The 23,761-nt window shown below is 38.1% G+C and overlaps 1 protein-coding gene across 7 annotated transcripts in view; it reads right to left on the bottom strand.

Moving 5' to 3' along the window:
- HYDIN (HYDIN axonemal central pair apparatus protein) overlaps nucleotides 1–23,761 on the bottom strand; it is a 432,533-nt gene that overhangs the window by 270,331 nt on the left and 138,441 nt on the right. For all 7 annotated transcript variants that reach the window (XM_079907197.1, XM_079907191.1, XM_079907192.1 and 4 more), the window contains 2 exons: nucleotides 16,935–17,136; nucleotides 10,180–10,363 (listed from right to left, as the gene is read on the bottom strand). In XM_079907197.1, the coding sequence (XP_079763323.1) occupies nucleotides 10,180–10,363; nucleotides 16,935–17,136 (386 nt within the window). The remainder of the gene's footprint in view (nucleotides 1–10,179; nucleotides 10,364–16,934; nucleotides 17,137–23,761) is intronic.

Genomic DNA, 23,761 nt, shown 5'->3' on the forward strand with positions numbered 1-23,761 from the left:
TGCAGTAAAAAGCTAGATCTTTCCTCTTTGGTAGCCATCTGGGCTCCCACCCAACCTGGTTCTGCTGAGCTCACATGCTATGCCGATTTGGGAAAAATAAATTAATTTGAGCTGTGCTTTCAAAGTCTGAATTGCTGAACCACATGTTTTCCGCAGGCTTAGGTGATGACAAAGCATAGTTTACTGTTACTTACATGGTAATAAAGAAATTATCAAGTTTCTCTCCCTTTTTAAGCCTTAGTTACATTAAGCTGAAGCTTCCCTAGGGATTCTGGATAAAGGAGCAGAAATGTCTTCCCTGCTCACTGATGTCAGTCAGCCAATCATTTAGGGCCAGTTTGGCCAAAGATCTTTAAATTCTCAGACCCTTATTTCTGAGAAAATATCAAGTGTTCAACATTCAGAAAATTGCTGCATCTTAAAAGTGTGACCTGAGCCAGCAGTACCAGAGTTCAGAAACAAGGCTAGCACAACTGTGCTGTGATTTCTCAGAGGACTCCTAGATGCCCATGGAAACCGAAAGCTTAATTCTCTCTTTTTGCCCTGTAATATTCTTCTGCCTCTCAATTCTCACGATTGTGTTTTTTATCTCTGACTCTCTCTCACTCAGGGTACCCAAGAGACCTAAGCAGAGGAAATAACAGAATAAGACTGTCAAAATTCTGTACAGCCAAAGTCCATCTAGTAAAATAGAATATTGTATTTCTGAAGGTAGTCAATTCCACTTGTTTTTCTGGAAGGCACAAAACATGCCTAATAGACGAAATTTCACAATTCTTTTCCAAAGGGGGAAGAAAACTATATGGATGCAAGTGGCTTGAGAAATGATCAGTATTCTGTAGAACGTACTACCTTCCCTAGGTCAGGAATAAATGGGAAATTTTAGGTTAATTACATTAATATTTCAGGACATTATCAAAAGAATGGACATGAGGAACTTGATAAAAATGGTAGTAATACAGCACATGCTTTAATGACTAGAACAACAATTATGGTTACTATTAAAATATCAATAAACTACCAAGTAAAAAAAATTCCTTCCAGCCCATTTTCTTGTATCTGCCCAGGAATGCCTTCTCCCTGGGTCTTTGCCCACCCACTTCATCTTCAATGAACATGTCTGGGGTCTCTCAAAAGACAAACTCCCCCTTCTGCACTCTGTGACCACATCAGTACCAAAGATGCCCCAGCATAACTCCTCAAGGTTCTTCCAACAGACCCCATGGCAATGGTAGGCAATGAGCATGATGAGAAGACAGTGGAATTAACCAGTGGCCAAGTGGTGGTAGAACAGAGTAAGAACTTGAAGTTCTAGAGTTTTGGATCAGACATTCTTACAGCATTGAGTCAAACTACTTCTCACATGATCACATAAATAAAATGTGATTTAAATTCAAACCCATCACCACTTTTTGACAATTTAAGGACAGTGATCTCTTAATCTTGAATCTACTTGCTTTAAATTGAAAGAGCCTCTAAAATAGGAAGTGTTCCCATAAAACACTCAATACACAGAGAACACAATAAGGGCTAAACTAAACTTTGTTTTGGCTGACGCATTTAAAGAACCAGATATATAGACATAGGTCTGAGAACATAAGCATATCATGTCTTACTTCCTTTCAGACCCTAAGGTAACATGGGTTTTTTTTGTTTTTGTTTACTTTTTAAGTTTACCTCAGTTGAAGACAATACCCTTCCTGGTGGACACAGAGGCTGAAGGGCCCATCAGAAAGCAAGGTAGTCTCTAAACCCCTGCATCAACCTTCAATTTTATTTTTATTTTTTGAACAGGACGTCAATTAGAGATTGACTGTTAGATCGGTAGGTGGCACTGCTTGGTTTTAATCATCTCTGCTTCTACTATGAACTCAGCTCATATCAAGAAGCTAATCAAAAGGAATCACATCCTAATAAAAAAACTAATCGATGATGCATAGCTCAACTGTCAGAAATTAAATAGTGGCTATTTGGTGTAACTGATCTTCTATGTGAGCAAGATTCAGAGGATCCTTCAGTAGAAAATGGTGATGAACAAGGTATAATAGGGTAGAAAGACATGTAGGATAGGCTGGCGAGTTCTCAGCTGTCTGGTTCTCCTCTTGGCCATCCTTCTCTGTGAATTCACAGCCTCTCCTCTCTTTGCAGGGCCTCTAAAAATGAGCACCTGGGGGCTGTCCTGGGCCCACTGCAAGTTTCCTTCTTTGCTCTGCTCTTAAAATTTCCATCCACTTTTCACGCCTTCCATGAAGACCTCTAAAGGATACTCACCTCTAGTCCTGATTCCCATCCCACAAGTACTGCAATCCCAAAATTATTTGCACATCTAGTGTCATCTCAAATTCAACATGTTCAGAAACAAAATCATCATCATTGATTGATTTCCATTTGTTCCTTCCTTCCTTCCTTCCTTCAGCCACCCATTAATTGGTACTGTGCTAGGCCTGGGATACAGATAAAGATAAGGCACTCCTTGATGTTGACAATCTCGAAGTCTGTTCTCAAACTGAAGAATCATAACCTACTAGCTAAAAAGGATCAACATGCCCGAATATCCTTATTTTGTGTAAAAGGCAACTGATGCCAAAGGAGACCAAACTGCTTGTTTAAGGTCACACTCGCCATTGGCAAAGCTAGGAGTTAAACCCAGGACTCCTGACTTGCTAGTTCCTATCAAAGACATCATAATTCTCCCAGTCACGCTAGTTCAGATCTGAGAAGACATATGATTCCTCACCATGTCTCACCATCAACGGCCAGTCAGTCAAAAAGCACTCTAGTGTCTTTCCTTTGAGCATCTCTCATATCTGCCATTTCCTTTGCTTTCCGACCATCACCAGACTGTTCCAGGTCAGTGTCACCCTCACACGTTACCCTCCACTTGCCTGCAGAGATGTTCAGTTTCCCTGACCCTCCCTGCACTAGTGAATTTCCCCTGCCTGACCTGCACTACCCATCCCACCCTCTAACCATCCTCTTCCAATTTGATCCACAAGCTGATGCTATGATAATCTTTCTAAAACACCCCGAACACATCCTGTTCCTGATCCAAACCTTACAGTGAGTCTCAGATACCCTCAGCACCAGTGACCAAACTAGGATCCACACAACACTGACTCCGGTGGATACTGTGTGGGAAAAGGGGTCTCTCGTCCTGGGGAAATACTGTTTGCACTTTTCCCTTTGAGAGTCACCTTCTCTTGAACCAGTATTTCCCAAACTTATTTGAGCACAAAATTCCGCTTGGCAAGGAACACACATTACCACCCCTCAGATCCAGTATTTACAGAAAACATAATGTGGGAGACAGTCGGCTATAGTGTAACGGGTTGCCAGGGCAGCCCAGATATGCCAACAATCCTTCTCAATCTCATTTCTTATATTCTCCATGACCACCTGCTCCAGAAAAATCCATCATTTCATTGTTGTTTAATATGCTATGAACCTATTATTAAAAGTTTCCCTTTTCTTTGTTTTCAAAATTTCTCCAATTGGAAACATGCTTCTTCTTCTTTTCTATTTAATTAAGTCTTACCCTTCCTCCAACATTCAGTTCAGATCTCATCTCTTCTATAAACCCTTTCCCAACTCTATCATCCAAAAATACTACAGAATTTATTTACCTGTATCATAAAACCAAAATCTCAATAGTGGAAAATACCCATAGTTCACATTAGAGTCAAGAAGCTAATGAAATTACAGAATTTTCCCATCAAATACCTTCAAAACTAATTTACAAGGTAAGATTATGTTACACTCACAAGAACTGTATTTCTATAAAACTATCAGGATCTTTAAGTAGGAAAAAAGGAAATTAAAGATCAATAAATATATCAGTATAACTGACACTGAGTTCTGTTATTCTGACCAGAAAAACACTACGGATAACACTAGGAAAAATTCATGCCTTCATTTTTCATTTTGCAAAAATGATCAAGAATCAGCTAATGAATACTATCATGAGAAGAAAACCTGAATACTGTACAGAAAAGACAAAATTATTACAGATGCCATAAACATCACTTAGGTACTAAGCAAATATTATCCCCTTCCTGGGTATTTTTTTCACATAATATAAATGAAATTAGTCTCATTTATTTAAAAAGGTATCATTTCTGTGTATCATTATTCTACAGAATGTTTTTCTTCCTAATAGTGAAAAAATGCCTTGTGATAAGAATGCCCAATTCAGTTCCTATCTAGAATTCAAAAGGAATCATATTAAGTGCCACATTTTAACACATATATCTGCAGCAAGAAGCTCTGGGTTTCGTGCATGAGGAGAAGAAAATCTGAGGTAAGCCCAGTCTTCCTACTTCTGAATTTGAAATATACAAGCCTTACCTGCAGGCCTCCCACCTCCTTCTCACCACCAATGTTTGCCATCCCAGAGTCACCCACTCCCAGAAGGCTATGAGAAAAGGACAGCAGTCATCAGTCTGGATTCTCCGTACCAGCTAGGAAGAATCTTGGACTGCCTACACTCTGGACCTTACCAGCCATGTCTAAGATTGCCATGACTGACTGCTCCTCCCTGCCTCTGCCTCACTCAGCAACTTACTTGCTTGGACTTGTCATGCCTTCCTGATCTTTTCAGCATCTTTGGGCATGACCTACTTTTATCGGTGCATGTCCTGTCCTTCCAAGACTATATGCTCACCTTGATTTAACCTCTTTCTGGGCTAACTCATTATATATGAAGATCCCTTTGATCAATTGAGCCCTGGATAGTCTTCTGACAGGAGAGAAGATTCAGCCTCAACCCACATCTCCAACCTTGTTTCCCTACATGAACCCTTTACTTCAAGCAAACTGATCCACTAATGGAACCTTGAATGAACCACGCCATGCACACCCCCAATTTTGTTTGCCAAAAGTTCCATCCTGCAAGACCCAGTTCAAGGCTCTGCTCTCAAAAAGCCTACTCTAACTTCTTAGCCTATGATAATCACCTCAGCCTCTGAACTAGTGTCCTGATTGTCTGTCTTTACCTGTGATTCACACAGCAAGTCCCACTAAATATTAGTTCCAAAGGATATCTCCAAGGGGAAGGCTCCCTCTTAAGAGATTTATAATGCTCATTATCATATGAAAGACTTTTATAAGTCTAACAGCAAATAAACCTGTCAAGCAATATTGAACCCAGTGTTTCTCAAACTTATTTAGCCATGGACTCCCTTTTCTATGTTATATACTGTAATAATTTGGAAGTACAGACATAAGGAAAACTGGTATGTACAGGTCAATGGCACGTCTCACAAGTGACTTTTTATTCTAATGTGTCCTTCTGCCCATGTCTTCTCTCCAACAGGTTTGAATGGCAGCTCTAACTAGCTGTGGGTTTTCTCAACTCCTATTGCTGTCTTTACCCTCACAGCACTCTATGCTTGCTAAGTTTAAGGTAATGTACAGTGCCTAGCAGATAGTAAACACAGAAGATGCTGGTTTCTTTCATTTTGAGGCAGTGGGGCAGAGGGGTCAGGAGTTTGGTCTGTGAAAGAAGCACATAAATATATAAAGCAAATATTAACAGACATAAAGGGAAGAATTTACAATAATATGATAATAGTAGGGGACTTTAACACCTCACTTATATCAATGAACAAATCATCCAGACAGAAAATCAATAAAGAAACTGTGACCTTAACTGACACATCAGACCAGCTGGACTTAATAGATACCTACAGGACATTCCACTCAAAAACAGCAGAATACACATTCTTTTCAAGTGCACATGGAACATTGTCCAGAATAAATCACATGCTAGGCCACAAAACAAGTCTCAACAAATTTAAGAGATAGAAATTATATCAAGCATCCTGTCCAACTGCAACAGTATGAAATTAGAAATCAATCACAGGAAGAAAAACGGGTAAAACACAAACACATGGAGACTAAACAAAATGCTATTAAAAATCAATGGATCAAAGAAGAAATCAAAAAGGAAAGCAAAAATACACCAAAATGAATGACAATAAAAGCACAACTTTCCAAAATCTATGGGACACAGCAAAAGCAGTTCTAAAAGGGACATTTACAGCGATACAGTCCTACCTCAAGAAACAAGAAAAATTTCAAGTAAACAACATAACCTGCTATCTAAAGGAATTAGAAAAACAACGAAGCCCAAAATCAGCAGAAGGAAGGAAATAATAAATATAAGAGAGGAAGTAAATAAAATAGAGACCAAAAAAAGAAAAAAACCCAATAGAAAAGATCAGTGAAACCAAGATAAATAAAACTGATAAGCCTTTAGCCAGGCTCACTAAGAGAAAAAGAGACAGAACCCAAATAAACAAAATAAGAAATGAAAGAGGAGAAATTACAACTGATATCGCAGAAATACAAACAATCATAAGAGAATATTATGAATGGTCATATGCCAACAAATTGGACAACCTAGAAGAAATGGATAAATTCCCAGAAACACACAATCTTCCAAGACTGAATCAGGAAAAAATAGATAATCTGAATGTACCAATTACTAGTATTGAAATTGAATCAGTAATCAAAAAACGTCTAAGAGAAAAAAGTCCCGGACTGCCCAGCTTCACAGGGGAATTCTACCAAACATATAAAGAAGAGTTAATACTTATCCTTCTCAAACTATTGCAAAAAATTGAACAGGAGGGAACACTCTCAAACTCATTCTATGAGTCCATTTCCCTGATACCAAAACCAAACAAAGGTACTACCAAAAAAAGAGAAGATTACAGGCCAGTATCTCTGATGGATACAGATGCAAAAATCCTCAACAAAATATTAGCAAGCCAAATTCAACAATATATAAAAAGGATCATACATAATGATCAAGTGGGATTTATTCCAGGGATGCAGGGATGGTTCAATATACACAAATCAATTGCTGTGATATGCCACATTAACAAAACAAATGGTAAAAATCATATGATCATCTCTCAATAGATGCAGAAAAAGCATTCAACAAAATTCAATACCCATTCATGATAAAACTCTCAACCAAGTTGGTATAAAGGGAACATACGCCAACATAATAAAGGCCATTTACAATAAATATACAGCTAATATAATACTCAGTGGTGAAAAGCTAAAAGCTATTTCTCTAAAATCAGGAACAAGACAAGACTCTTGACAATTCTATTTAACATACTATTGGAAGTCCTAGCCACAGCAATCATACAAGAAGAGGAAACAAAAGCATCTAAATTGGAAGGGAAAATTGAAACTGTCAGTATTTGCAGATGACATGATACTATATAGAGAGAACCATAAAGTCTCCAACAAAAAACTACTAGAGCTAATAAATGAACTCAGTAATGTTGCAGAATATAAGACTAATATGCAGAAACCTGTAGATTTTCTATACACTAATAATGAACTATTAGAAAGAGAAAGCAAGAAAACAATCCCATTGACAATTGCATTAAAAAGAATAAAATACCTAGGAAAACTTAACCAATGAGTTGAAAGACCTGTGCTCTGAAAACTATAAGACACTGATGAATGAAATAGAAGATGAAACAAATAACTGGAAAGATATCCCGCATTCATGGATTGGAAGAATTAATACTGTTAAAATGTCCATACTACCCAAAACAATCTACAGATTTAATATAATCCCTATCGAAATACCCATGACATTTTTCAAAGAACTAGAACGAGTAAACCTAAAATTTGTATGAGACCACAAAAGACCCCCTAAAAGCCAAAGCAATCTTGAGAAAAAAGAACAAAGCTGGAGGTATCAGGCTCCCTGACCTCAGACTATACTACAAAGCTACAGTAATCAAAAGAGTGTGGTACTGGTACAAAAGCAGACACATAGATCAATTGAACAGAATACACAGCCCAGAAATAAAACCACACACATACGGTCAATTAATCTATGACAAAGGAGGCAAAAATATACAATGGGGGAAAGACAGTCTCTTCAATAAGTGGTGCTGGGAAAACTGGACAGCTACACGTAAAAGAGTGAAACTAAAAGACTTCCTTACACCATGTAAACTCAAAATGAATTAGAGACCTAAAGGTAAGACCAGAAACCATAAAACTCCTAGAAGAGAACATAGGGAGAACACTCTTTGACATAAATCATAGCAATATTTTTTTTAATCTGTCTCCTAAGGCAAAAGAAATAAAAGCAAAAAATAAACAAATGGGACCTAATGAAACTTAAAAGCTTTTGCATAGCAAAGGAAACCATTAACAAAATGAAAAGACAACCTACTGAATGAAGAAAACATTTGCAAATGGCATGACAGATAAGGAGTTAATATCCAAAATACAAAAACAACTCATAGAACTCAATATCAAAAAAAACAATCTGATTAAAAATGGGCAGAAGGGGCTTCCCTGGTGGTGCAGTGGTTGAGAGTCCGCCTGCTGAGGCAGCGGACACAGGTTTGTGCCCCGGTCTGGGAAGATCCCACATGCCGTGGAGTGGCTAGGCCCGTGAGCCGTGGCGGCTGGGCCTACGTGCCCGGAGACTGTGCTCTGCAATGGAAGAGGCCACAACAGTGAGAGGCCCGCGTATTGCAAAAAAAAAAAAATGGGCAGAAGATCTGAACAGACATTTTTCCAAAGAACACATACAGATGGCTAACAGGCACATGAAAAGATGCTCATCATCACTAATTATTAGAGAAATGCAAAGCAAAAAATAAAAAAACAATGAGATATCACCTCACACCTGTCAGAATGGCTATCATCACAAAGGCTACATATTACAAATGTTAGAGAGGATGTGGAGAAAAGGAAACCCTTGTACATTGTTGGTGGAAATATAAATTGAAGCTGCCACTATGGAAAACAGTATGGAGGTTCCTCAGAACCCTAAAAATAGAACTACTGTATGATCCAGCAATTCCACTCCTGGGTACATAATCCGAAAAAAAGGAAAACACTAATTCGAAAAGATACTTGCACCTCAATGTTCATAGCAGCATTATTTACAATAGCCAAGATATGGAAGCAACCCAAATGTCCATGAATAGATGAACAGATAAAGAAGATGTGATACACACACACACACACACACACACACACAATGAAATATTACTTTGCCATAAAAAAGAATGAAATTCTGCCATGTGCAACAAGTGTATGGACCTAGAGAGCATTACGCTTAGTGAAATAGGTCAGATGGAGAAAGACAAATACTATATGTTATTATCTAAAAGACAAAACAAACAAATGTATACAGCAAAACAGAAACAGACCCATAGATATAGAAAACAAACTAGTGTATACCAATGGGAAGAGAGAAGGGGGAGGGGCAAGATAGGGTTATGAAATTAAGAGATACAAACTACTATGTATAAAAAAGATAAGCAACAAGGATATATTGTATAGCACAGGGGATAATAGTCATTATTTTGTAATAACTTTAAATGGAGTATAATCTATAAAAATATCAAATCACTATGTTGTACACCTAAAAAAAAAAGTTTCATCTGTGGAATCAGACAGATCCTGTTCTAACTCTGGCTCAGGTCTCACTAGATAGACATTGAGGTCAAGGACTATGTCTGTTTTGCTCATTGATGCCTGGTACATACGCAGTGCCTGGTACAGAACATGCACTCAATAACTATTTATTGAGCGAATTAAGGACAAAGCAGTTTTCAACCCGAGTGATTTTGCCCACCAGAGGACATCTGACATCTGGACAGAGTTTGGGTTGTCACAACTAGCATCCGATGGGTAAAAGTCAGGGCTGCTATTAAATATGCTACAATGTACAGGACAAAGAATTATCCAGCCCCAAATGTCAATAGCGCAGAGGTTGAGAAACCCTGCTCTACAGTGAGGCTAATCAGGGATAAAATTCTAACTACTGACACCAATCGTTTGGGCTCGAGTAAGTTATCAAATTTCTCTAAGTCTTAATTTCCTCATCTGTAGAATGGGGGACTGATTAAAACTGATAATATATATACAAACAAGATAAAGTATGTAATATATATGAAGTGTTTAACAGTGACTGGTACATATAAAGTGTGACCTATAAATGTAACCTCTGAGTGTTCTTACTATTAATCTTCATTCACTGTCTCATAACGACAATGAGGCTCCTCAGATGGACTCTTTATGCTCTTGGAACTCACCCTATCAATCTCAGAGAGAGTAATCCCATCAAATTAAGCCCTGCATCCCCACTACATTTACTGTAAGGTCAGACTGTATTTATGTGCTTACCAGAGGCTCAACACTGAAAATGTTATTCGAGAAGAGCATGCTATCTGCCTGAACCAGCTTTCTCTGATTCTCAAAGGTGTGGGACAGAAAGGAAAGACACTGTTGTAGTGAAGGATCAGTAATGCACTCCTCAAGAAACCCGTCGATCTCATTCTTTTCCTCTTTGGTAAGATCATCACAGACCCTAAAAAAAAGCAAGAAACGTGAGATTCATTTTGATACTCCCATGAAGAACATTGTAAAGGGCTCCCCACCAGCCCATCCTCTTGGGAATAGTCTCACCCATGACCTTGGGGTGGTCCTTCCTTGCCCTGAATCTATAATATACCAGCTGAGTGACCTTGTATTTTAACCTCTCAAGAACCTCAGCTTGCTTCCTTCAAGAAGTGCTCCCAGGCTTCCTGTCCTACTCAATGCCCATTTGCTTACTCCTGAGCCCTTAGTATATTTGGACAAATATTTTCTTTTAGGTAATTGTGTTTTCCAGGCTGCTTTTTCAATATTTAACATATACCCTGCCTCTCACACTTTAAGTGCAATTTCATTTCTTCTACACTTGCTTAGCTTGAATTCCTTCCTAGCTGTTATTACCTAGAGAACAGAAGCTGGAGCCAGCAAGGCCTAGAGCTTTTTTTGTTTTTGTTTTTTTAATTAATTAATTAATTTTTGGCTGTATTGGGTCTTCGTTGCTGGGCACAGGCTTTCTCTAGTTGCAGCGAGTGGGGGCTACTCTTCGTAGCAGTGCATGGGTTTCTCATTGTGGTGGCATCTCTTGTTCTGGAGCACGGGTTCTAGGCGCACGGGCTTCAGTAGTTGTGGCATGCGGGCTCAGGAGTTGTGGCTCGTGGGCTCTAGAGCGCAGGCTCAGTAGTTGTGGCACACGGGCTTAGCTGCTCCGCGGCATGTGGGATCTTCCTGGACCAGGGCTGCATTGGCAGGTGGATTCTCAACCACTGCGCCACCAGGGAAGTCCCAACGCCTAGGTTTTGTTACTGATTCTACTATCTATTTACTCACTCTGTGACTTCAGGAGTTACTTAAATCCTCTAAGCCTCAATGCCTTCATCAATAAAATGGAAAGAACAGGAGCTCCTCCATCATAAAGATATGTTGAGAATTAAATGTGATCAAGGACCTGGTATAGTTCCTGGGACAAAACAGTTGCTCAATAAATGCCAGTTTTCTCCTTGTATCAACCGCAGGCAATTACCAAGCTGTCAAGCTTATAAAATGCTCAGACTACACCTGGAGACACGTCCTTTTTTTCTCTCTCTTTCTAGATCTTCATATCCCTTGTGATAAGTCAGAAAAGCAGCCTTCCCGACATTCTACTCGTTACTCAGGCTATGCTCACTTTACTCCTGGTGTCTGTTACTTCACCTGAACTTTGAAGACTGAATTTCATCTCCTCCCAGGACACATGACTATTTTCCCAGCATTTTACTGGTATTACCAGTGGTGAGAGATAAATTATTTAGTAATGTGAGTACTGACTGAGAGGCTAGGGTCACTGAATTCCAGTCCCAGCCCTATTTTCTAAATGACTTCACACAAACCACATGCTCAGCAATGTCAAATAACTCTTTTTTAAATAACTTTTGTGTTCAGGATCCTTTGGTCACATAGCATAAAGAAGTCAAAGAAATAGGTTCAGTATGTTCTGGTCCCAAGGAAGAAAGCATTCTGTGCTCCCTTTTTATTGCTAGATGGGAAGCAGTGTACAAGGTAGCCAGAGCAGCTGTCCTTTTATATTGCTGGGCAGGGCAGGGCAAATTAAAGACAGCTCAGTCCACAGAAAGAAAGGAAACCATGTATTCCTGCAAGTGGAATTTATTGATATCTATTCCTTAGGAATAAGTTCTCAAAAAAAACAATCATGGATGTAAATAAAGAGCAACAAAGAGGTTCATCAAAGTTCTAGCAATAATACTAAAAAAAGTGGGTAAATTCGATGTAACGGATTGAAGTATTGGTTAAATAAATAATGGGAGTCATATACATTACATTTACTTAGGGGGGTTAATGGAAATGGGGTGTGGGGATAAAATGCTTTATGTGGACCAAGGATGATAATGCTCTATGAATTGAGGAGTATGATTAACTCAGCCCTTACACCAGAAAACAAAAGAGGACAAAACAAAAATTCCCAAATGATGCTCTTCTCCCACGCTGTTGGGACTCCTGTATCAGTGACAGCTGTATAATGCATGGGGGGTGGACACCAGATGTCATCCTCTTTGCCCTCTATGCAGAATTAGAGCCAAGGCTGAGAGTCTAAGAAGGGAACGTGCAATACCACCTTAAGCTGGGCTGACTCCAACAAGGACTTCTATATACCTCAGTCTATTGTTTTGCCATCTTGTTGTGCTGATACTCATGGTCTCTTGAATTCAGAGGTGGTTCTGTTTTACAGACGAAGAGACCTCTCATCAGAGAGTGTAATATCACACAACCTTCTCTTTCAGTAAAACCATGGATTTAACCCATTTTGCAAATTGTCTGCTAGCCCGAATACCCATCACCTTCAGGCAGCAGCTACATTCCAGCTAATGGACTATACTCAATGGGGAACCCTTGTGTCTCAAGTACAGTAGCATTGAACTAGTATTGCCCCTTATCTTGAGTTCCTAGAGACCTGCACCCTGCTCCTTTACAACACCCCTAAGAGGTGGTAACTGGATGCTGAGGAGATTAAAAACTAAGAACCTTGGCCATCATGGTTGGCAGAAATACTCCCATGTCCACACCTGGCAAGGAAAGGATGGAGCCATCCACCTTCAGATGGACTGTGTGACCCTGGACACACAACTCTGATGCCTGTTATAAAATGAGGACTAGAGGTCCTCTTCCTGTTTATCAGGTACCACTCAAGTCTTCAGATTCTTTTATGATTAGGAAAGGGAAGGGCTCCCCAGCCACAACTGAGATTAAGTTGGAGCCTGGGTGGCAGGCTCAAAGCTCAAATAAAACTGATTTATTTAGAGAAACATGTCATTTCCAACACTGGAATGTTTTGGAACACATCTATGCTGATCACTTTGTGGGGGGGCTCCACTGAGGATTCTACAGTTCTTCCACAGAGCAGATCTAGAATTAGAGCAGTTGCTATTGAGACAATGGTCATAACCTTGATGGAGAAATAGGGAGCAGAAATCCTCAAACGCCCATGCCAAGTCTCTGAATATAATAAACTGTGATGAAAATGAGGATGAAAGAATCTTGTAGGATGTTTTATAATCCCTCAGGCCAAGACAGAAGAAGTAAGGAGGAAAGAATTCAGCACCAGTTTTTGAAGAGATTAATTTCTGCAACTCTCAGAAAAGTATCAGGAGAGACCTAAAAGATGATTTTTAAAGGTTCTTATATCTGATTCCTAAGGTTTAAAAAAAATGGAAAAAAATTTTAAGCCCAGAACTTCTTCCTAGGGGAAATAACATCTTCATTGTCAGAGTCTGGAGCCTGAGATTAGCCCGAGGCCCCCAAATCTGGACATGTGCCCTAAAGTTTGTACCAACGTGTTTTGGTAGGCAGAGAGGAAGTCATCCTTCCTAGAATGGAAAGTATAAACTGCCAGAAAGGAATAGGACTCAGTAGGGCTGAATTCCCCCACTGGGAGAAGAGACGTCCAAGTCTTTGCTCAGGAACATCATCAAGATGCTGGAGAACAAGAAACCATGAAGAGGCATGGACATATATACACTACCAAACGTAAGGTAGATAGCTAGTGGGAAGCAGCCGCATAGCACAGGGAGATCAGCTCGGTGCTTTGTGACCGCCTGGAGGGGTGGGATAGGGAGGATGGGAGGGAGGGAGACGCAAGCGGGAAGAGATATGGGAATATATGTATATATATAACTGATTCATTTTGTTGTGAAGCTGAAACTAACATACCATTGTAAAGCAATTATACTCCAATAAAGATGTTAAAAAAAAGTGAAGGGAAAAAAATAAAAATAAAAGAAAAGGAAAAAAAAAAAAGAAACCATGATGGCTGGAATAGGGTCTTGAGGACATCCATAATACTAAAGCAATTAGAATTCTTGAAACCACCATGGAGCAACTTTCAGCCCCTGTAGCTGAATGCCTTGGGACGAGTTTTAAGCCATGTTATAACTGGAAAGCAGTGGGCAGGCTCTTGAGTCTCACTTAAAAATATACACTGACGTTTTAAAATCTTAGGTCATTTGGGTGCTGCAAAGGGAAACTTTAATCTCTCAAAGTATACATGAGCCCATTTAGATCATCTCTATTCCAAGTTCAGGACAAATGTGGACCTTTCGCTCTGCACATTAACTACAGAGGCTGCTGAGGGAAAAGGAGAAAAGGAAGAGGTTGCTCACCATTAGGAGCAGGAGAGTCAAACATTAAAAAGATTATTCCAGGGATTCCTGCAGTGGCCTTGCTGGGGAGCTCAAGAGAGAGTTTATACCATTAGCTGAAGAGCTCACTGCTGCTTCCCAGGGATGAGCAAACCTCTGCCCACAAGAAAGCTATCCAAGAACATTCTGCTTTATCTGCCACTGATGTGAGCCTAAGAGACAACCTAAGGGTTTGTGAGAGGGAGGAGGAGAGGGCCTACACCCACAGCAAGAGCACAGCCACCCACCAAAGGGGCAGCTATCCAAAGACAGGAACCAAATGTTCAGTAAAGAGCAAACCTCTTTCTTTGCTTTGCTTTCTGAGAGGACGGGCGTTTCATGGCTAGTTGCATCCAGGACAAGAATCCATGGCTAATAATATGAAACTTGTGGCATGCTTGGGAATGTATCAAGAAACAAGAGAGGCATGGGAGAGAAGACACACCTGGTCAAATAAGAGATTAGGCATCTGGCCCTAAGAGAGGGGTAGGGAGAGGGCATGGAACAGAATATTCAATAGACTCTTCACTTAGATCAACCAATCCAGTTTGCAGGAACATGAGTTATGTCGCCGTGTGTCACCCACACACAGCAAGGTATTCTTATTTAGCCATCTGAAGTCACTCTTCAACTTCATTGTTTAAGGGAGGGGCATGATTCAAGATGATAAAATTGGGCTTCCAATTATGGTTATGAAAGTGCTCTTCAAATATTGTTCCCTTGCTACAAAAAAACTGCTAGGGGAACTAATAGAAAGAGAAAAAGAGACAGTGAAAGAAAGACAATGCAAGAGAAAAGGAAGAATAAGACTCAAGGATAATATTAGAGATAGAGCCATGAGTGTTGGAGGAGGTGAAGTGGGGGGGGGGGGCGGCGAAAGTCCATCCACGTGTGTTTGAAATTATATTCTCTATACCTTAAGCATTTCTGATAGCAACTGGTTTGAATTTTTCCTGAGTTTCACTGTTGAAATTAACTTCTGTAAATATTTTTTGGACATAGGCATGGCATCAATCACGTGCTATACATTTGGTCAAACACAAAGACATACTTGAAATTAAAGCTGGCTTTCCCTCTGATAGTATATACTCATTCTCCCCAAAAGATTATGCCCACAGCACTCATTCTCCCCAAAAGATTATGCCCAAGTAGGATATTGAAACACTACTTTTATTGCTGTTTCTTTATTTGTACCTGCTCTCCTATCTTATCTTTAAACACGCCTGGACCATTCTGATTGTTGGTACATACGTGTCAGCTGAAGAATCAGGACAGATGAAACCGTGGATGAGTAGTCTCCTCTTGCCTTTTTAAACTACTGGTATCTATACCATGAGGCAAAATGAAGTTTTTAGGCAGGAAAGGCTTTTCTTTTCTCACTTTTTAAAGATGGCACAGGGGCAATCTGGTGATTAAAACTCATTGTCTGAATGATAAAGCTTCTGGTCCACTGTGTCCTATCACTGTCACAGCTCCTTCTGATTCAATTACGGACAGCACACTGGGGGATTTCTGCCTGGTTTCCCTAGACCTAAGACTTTTATTTTTATCACATACTAACTTCGTTTTAAACAAAGCTTTGAAGCTTCCCAGGGCTAATCTTTAATGAAAATGGAGAGGCAAATTAAAAAGGCTGAAATAAATTCCAATGAAAGCAGCAAAAGAGCTAATTCAGGGAGGATGGAAGAAGATAAAATTGCAAATGGAATTACAGTAATCAAGGACAGATTCAGTAAAAAGAAATATTCAAAATTTAACAGTGATGAGATTAATTAAAACAGTTTGGTTTTCCATTTTATTAATTTTCTCCACTGCCTGAAGTATCATTTGAAAAAGCAGTAGATTAAAGATAGCAACAAGAAATCACTATTAAATTATATGGTTAGCAGGGATTGAGAATGCTACTAAAACTGAAAATATAAAAGCCATTATATCTAAGCCCTCTTTTTCCCCATTCTTCATATTTTCTGAAAGTACCTTTTCACTGAAGAAAAAAAATAAAAAGGCCACATTGATCCCAATCCAAAAGAGATTATTTTTAGAATCCCTATGAAAACTGATCGATCTAGTTAGGGTTATGAAAAGAAATAAAGACATATAGATTAGTTTTGAGAGGATAGTGAAGAATGATGTATTTGGTCTTTAAAATCCAGGAGTTTAGCTACTGATAAATTAAAACTGGGATAAGATTAACTGAGGATGGACAATGTTGTGTTCCACATAGCTCAGCTCCAGTTCTTTAAATGAAAAAGGGAGCATTGTACACTGGACCCAAGTTATAATAAATTTGACACTGAGTGAGTTAGAAACCACAAAAGTCACAGAATTTTCATAACTAAGTTTCATGTTCCCCCAAATTATATAGATAGCGTATAGATAGTGATTTTTCTTACAAACCTATACTTTTCTCGGTCTTCCTCTTCCTGTGTAGCAAATATCTTCCACTGGAAATGGGCAATGATGTTACTGCGGTTGTGAATAGTTAGAGTTCGTTGATTGGCCAGAGATAGGTAAGTTTTCTCAAGGATCAAGGAATTCTTGTCCAGCCTTATGTTCATGTCTATAGCAGCTCCATACAGAGATATAAACACTTTTTCACCTAGAAATTAACAAAGTATAAATACACTTTGAGATTTATTCTAGAACTACGCTACTAGGCTATTTTTCCCCCAAGGTGACATTAGGGAATATAGCACAAGCATTAGACATTTCATACTACCCCCACCCCCCCCAACATCAGTCAGAGATCAGACATGATCAGAAACCTGAAATGTTATGTTTGGTACAGTTATAGAGAAAAACTATCTTGCTTGGTTATTGTAAAAAATACATAAAATATGAATTGTTGTGGTGAGTGCTACCAGTCTTTTTCTTCTTTGTAGTAGTTTAAAATCCGACAACCTGACCATGGGGGCACCTGAGTTGTAGAATTATAACCATTAGCCTCATCTTTATTGCAAGCGTGAGCTGGATTTCTTAAATTAACTGCACCCAGTACATCTGGGAAGAGCTGCTCAGCATGAGAGGATCTAAGTCCAAACAAAGGGGATCAGGAAGGAAGCATTAATAACTTCATTAATAGAAAACCAAATATTTAAAATGAACCACATCCCTAGGGAGGGCAGATGGGAGATGCTAAAGGGAGGGGATATAGGGATATATGCATAGATATAGCTGATTCACTTTGTTATACAGCAGAAACTAACACAACATTGTAAAGCAATTATACTCCAAAAAAGATGTTAAAAATAATAATAATAAATGACAGTTTAAACTCAAAGGAAAAAAAAAGGGAACCACATTCCTAAACAACAGCAATTAAAACAAAACAACACTATCTCTGGATAGTGGTTACAAAGAAAGAAAAACACAGAAAGACAAAAGTTATGTTTAAATTTTTAAATGTTAAGAACACCTTTGTTCAGCGTAGTAATTTAAGGCCTTGACTTCATTCAGGATGCACCAATTGCCTTGATTCTAGGTATATAAATGAGGCCCCTGGGACTTCCAAGAAGACACAAAGCTACAAACTATATTCTATCTGATCTCTGCAATGTCACAGCAGGTGCCTCAGTCTGACGTCAAAGTAGAAAAAGGAAATACTTAAATATCATCAATGTTCTGTTGATCTGTGCTGTTACCATTTTAATCAGAACCAGAAAGCCTAATCACTTGGACTTTATTTTTCAGCAAATATTTCTGCTATATTCATGACTATATGAACTGAGCACCACTTAGTAAATTGATAACCCTTTATACAGTACAAATGTTTTCTAGGCCCAATCACTTTGAACACAGCAACATCTTCCCCAAAGTTTAAATAAAAAGTAAGTATCTAGGGGACTTCCTGGTGGTGCAGTAGTTAAGAATCCACCTGCCAATGCAGAGGACACGGGTTCAAGCCCTGGTCTGGGAAGATCCCTCATGCCACGGAGCAACTAAGCCCGTGCACCACAACTACTGAGCCTGAGCTCTAGAGCCTGTGAGCCACAACTACTGAGCCCACGTGCCACAACTACTGAAGCCCGCATGCCTAGAGCCTGTGCTCCGCAACAAGAGAAGCCACCGCAATGAGAAGCCTGCGCGCAGCAATGAAGAATAGGCCCCGCTTTCCGCAACTAGAGAAAGCCCGTGCCCAGCAATGAAAACCCAATGCAGCCAATAAATAAATAAATATATATTTTTAAAAAGTAAGTATCTAGGCATTTTAAATTTTTATTAAAAAATATGTACATGAAGTAAAAACTTTAAGTACTATAAGAGCATATACCATGAAAAGAAAACATCTTCCTCTCCTTCACTCAATCCCAGGCCTGCTTTTTAGAGTTAAGAATTGTTAATATTTTCATGTACTTCCTTCCCAAATAAAGGTATGCACTCTTGTCAACTTTTAAGCTTTCTGATGAGTTAAATTTAACAGTCTGATGAGTGAAAACTTGCTGCTTTAATTTGCATACTCTTAATTATAGATGATGTTAAACATTTTTTCATGTATTAATTGATTTTATACACACACACACGTGTGTGTGTTATATCGTTCTTTGATCATTCATCAAAGAAGCTATCATTCGTGTGGGGTCAAGAGAGATAGAAATCAAAGCCCTAAGCCTACCAACCAAAGGGGGAGGTTAAGGCAAAAAAAGGGATGTCCCCACAACAAGCTGATCCTCAAAGGACTGTGCCCTCAAAATGAGGGTAAATGGGAAGTAGACTAGCCCTAGTTCAGAGTTAAATATTATGCTGGCATTACCTAAGTCTTTCAGAGAACTTTGCGCCTTGAATTTGGTGGTCATGGACTAGTTTTGCCTTCAGAAACCTGGAAGAAGGAACCCACTTCTCTTTGGAGTAAGGTACCTCCATCCAAAGTTTCAAATTGTTCAACATTTTTTTAAAAAAGCCAAACATAACCAGGCATGCAAAGAAACAAAACTCCATATGCTAGAACCTGCATATACAAGAAAAATAGAAGCAGACCCACAAAGAATCAGATACTAGAACCAACTATGCTTAGTAGTTGAAAGAAACAAAGGATGCACTTGAAGCTCTATCCAAGGAATAGCAAATTTTAAAAAGATCTAGAAAATCTGAAAAAGAGCTACACTCTAGGCTCTAATAGAAATAAAACAACTTAAATTTTTAAAAACTCTAAGAATATACTCAATAAGATAATGTTATCAATTTTCTGAAAAAATAGTGAAATGGTTCAGAAAATACAAAAGTCAATATGAAGAATTAAAAATAAATGGAAATGCAAAATGAATGGGTAAAAGATGAGGCAGATTAAGTGAGAAGGTGTAGAAGTGTTTAACTGAAAGCTCAGAAGAAAAGGAAAGAGATAATGAAGCAAAGACAATATTTCAAGAGATGATGGTTAAGAGTTTTCTAGGATTGATTAATGACATCAGTTTACAATTCAAAAAGTGCAATGAACATCAACTGGGATAAATGAAAAGAAATTCATACATAAACATATTGCAATGAAACTAAAGAAAATCAAAGACAAAGAGAAAATACTAAAAGCAGCGAGAGGGAAAAAGATTATCTCAGAGGACCCATGGTTAGGATTACAGCCAATTTTTCAACTGAAATAATGGAAACTAAAAAAACAATAGGATGGCTTCTTCAAAATGATGAAGGGGAAATCAATGCCAACCAAGAATTCTATAGTTCTTCCGCATTTTTTGGTCTACAAATGTCTTTGTTTTGTCTTCACTTTTAAAGGATATTTTCAACGGGGTAAAGGATTCTTAATTAGCTTTTTTTCTTTTCAGCACTTGCATAATGCCATTTTACTATAATCTGGCTTCCATAATTTCAGCTGAAAAGTTTGCCATCAGTATTATTAGTGTTCCTTTTAAGGTAATGTGTTTTTCTTTCTCTAGCTACTTTTATGATATTCCCTTTGCTTTGGTTTTCAGCAGTATTTGTATCACTAAGGGTTTGCTGAGCTTTGTTTAATTAAATGGATTTGTTAATTAATGGATTTGTTAATCCATTAAACCATGGATTAATGTCATTCATCATTTTTGGAAAATTCTCAGCCATTATCTCTTAAATATCTTTGTACCCCATTCTTTACCCTATTTCTAGGACTCGAATTACATGTATGCTGACCTTTTGACTGTGTCCCACATGGCTTTTTCTGTTTTGTTTCTCCCTACCGCATCTCATCCCCATTCTTCTTTGTTTTTCTCTGTGCTTCAGTTTGGGTATTTCCTGTTGACCTGTCTTCAGGTTCACTAATCCTGTCTTCTGCTCTGTCTACTCTACTGGTAAACTAATATGATTATTTTTTAATTTCCAATATTGTATTTTCAGTATAACATTGTTATCAAAACCTGACAAAGATAAAATAAATAGGCCAAGATATAGGCCGATTACACTTACAGATATTAATGTAAAATCCTAAATAAAAAATTAGCAATCATAATTCATGAGCACATTAAAAGAATGAGACTTCACAATCAAGTGGACATTATTTCAGGAATGTGAAGATGGCTCACTATTAGAAACCCTACTGATATAGAATATATCTAAGAAGAAAAAATATATGATCTTCTGCATTGATGCTGAAAAGGAATTTGACAAAATTCAAAATATATTTTTTTATTTAAAAACTCAATAAAATAGGAACTGATAGAATTAAAACATAGTATAAGTAATTAAGACAGCATAAAGAGACAGATCAATGGAATAGAATAAAAAGTCAAAAAGGACCCAAATACACATTGGAATTCATTATATTATAAAGGCAGCATCTTGAATCACTGGTGTATTGGCAAACTTTGTTTTTTAAAAAAGTGCTATTGGAACAACTTGGTAACCATACGGAAAAACATACCTCACATTTAACATCAGATAAAGCCAAGTGAATAAAATATTTAAATGTTCAATATGAAACTGCAAAAGTAGAAGAGTACACAGAAAAACTTCTTCATTGCTTTCAGGGGGAAAGTTTTCTAACTGTGGCTCAAAATCCAGATCCCTCCTAAAAAAATTAAGAAATTTGATTACATAAAAATGAAAACAGAAATTCTGCATGGCACAAAAAGTCATAAGCAAAAACAAAAGAAAACTAGGTAAAATACTTAATTCATATCTTAGACATGGAGATTAAATCACCCATTACATAAATAGCTCTTAGAAATCAGTAAGACAATCCAATAGAAGAATGGGATAGAGTTGCAAAAAAAGAAACATAAAGGCCCCCTATATGTACTAAAAGATGCTCAATTTGAGCATCAACTCATAATAAAAGAAATACAACTAAAGATGTATTTACATACCATTTCTCCCCATCAGACTGTAAAACAAAAGTTTTAGATCATAATTTATAGTCAAGACTGTGGGGAGAAGGCATTCTTATACACCCTGTGGGAATGCAAAATGGTATTATTCTTCCCCAGTCCATGGAGTGAATTTGGTGGCACGGACCAAAATATCTATCAAAATTATAAAACTATCCTATGGCCCACTTCTAGGAATTTATCCTATAGATAAGTCAGAACAAGATGAAGGGTACTCATTACAGCATTGTTCTTAATAACAAGAGAGTGGAGAAGGCCAGAGCACTCATCAAGAGAAGGCTGGTTACATAATCTGTGCTACACCTAGAAGCAGAATACTGTGCAGGTATAAAAAAGTACCCAGTAATATGGAAAGATCCCCAATATATATGATTAAGTGTAAAAAGCAAGGTTTAGAACAATTTACATAGTATTTTATTTTTGTGTAAGGTGGGAAAGTAAGAATACACATACACGTTTGCATCTATTTGTATAAAAGCACTGGAAAAGTATACAAGAAAGCAGTAAAATGAAAGAAGGGTCAGGTGAATGAGGTAGGATGGAAATAGCACCTTTCAATATATACCTTTAAAATACTGCTTTAATTTTTGACCATATGATTACATTACTCATCCAAAACTTTAATGTTAAAAGGACTATAGGGCATCCAGAAAACATGTAAAGGTGCTAGACAGCACTAGTAATGAGAGAAATGAAATCAATAAAAATAGAATAAAATACCATTTCATAACCATCAGATTAACCAATATCAAAGCATTTGACAATGCTGTTTTGGCAGTATATTGGCAAGCACATAGAAAAACAAGAATTTTCATATACTACTGATGGAAATACAGATTGGTACAACCACTTGACCAATCAATTTAGTATCCAGTAAAGCTCAAGATACATTTGCCTTATAACTCAGCAATTCCACTTCTAGCTATTTATCCCTAAGAACAATCTCACACAGCTACACAGGACATACACAAAGACACTCACTGCAGCATGGTGTGTAATTGCAAAAAACTAGGAACATCCTAATATTTAATAGGAGAATAGATAAATTACAGTATTTTCACATGCTGGAGCGTGTCGCATTAGTTAAAATGAATCACAGCTATATATCCACGTGTTAAAATCCTTAAAACATAATGTTGAATGAAAAAGTCAAGATGGGAAATGGTATATACAGTATAATACCATTTATGTGAAGTTTAAAACTATTCAAGACAATGGTATATATTGTTTATGGATAAGTAAATATGTAGGAATGGCATTAAAATGCACCCAATACAGCTCGCCTGAGGATTAATACATGGGAGTTAAATCAGGAAAGAATAACAAAGCTACTCCAAATCTATAATCAATTTAGTTATCCATAAAATAAAACATCTGAAAGAAACATATATAGCAAAATGTTGAGATGTGTTAAAATACAATGGTTGTTGATTACCTTATTTCTGTGCTTTTGCATATATTTGAAATATTTCATTGTTTAAAAAACTAATCAAGGGGCTTCCCTGGTGGCGCAGTGGTTGAGAGTCCGCCTGCCGATGCAGGGGACGTGGGTTCGTGCCCCGTTCCGGGAGGATCCCACGAGCCGCGGAGCAGCTGGGCCCGTGAGCCATGGCCGCTGAGCCTGCATATCCGGAGCTTGTGCTCCGCAGCGGGAGAGGCCGCGACAGCGAGAGGCCCGCATACCGCAAAAAAAAAAAAAAAAAAAAACTAATCAAGGAAAAGGATTCAAGGGCTTAACTTATTTCATAAAAATCTAGGGGTCAGAGAGACTAATGTCATCAATTTGAGTTGCACACTGCAAAACGTTCCTTCCCAGAAATATAACAAGAGCCACTGTCTTCTTTTCAAGAACCATTTAATATTGATTTTTTCACTACTATCTTCCAAAAGTCATCAGGTCACAAAGTGAAGGAAGCA

Source organism: Stenella coeruleoalba (assembly GCF_951394435.1).
Source record: "Stenella coeruleoalba genome assembly, chromosome: 20".
NCBI lineage: Eukaryota > Metazoa > Chordata > Mammalia > Artiodactyla > Delphinidae > Stenella > Stenella coeruleoalba.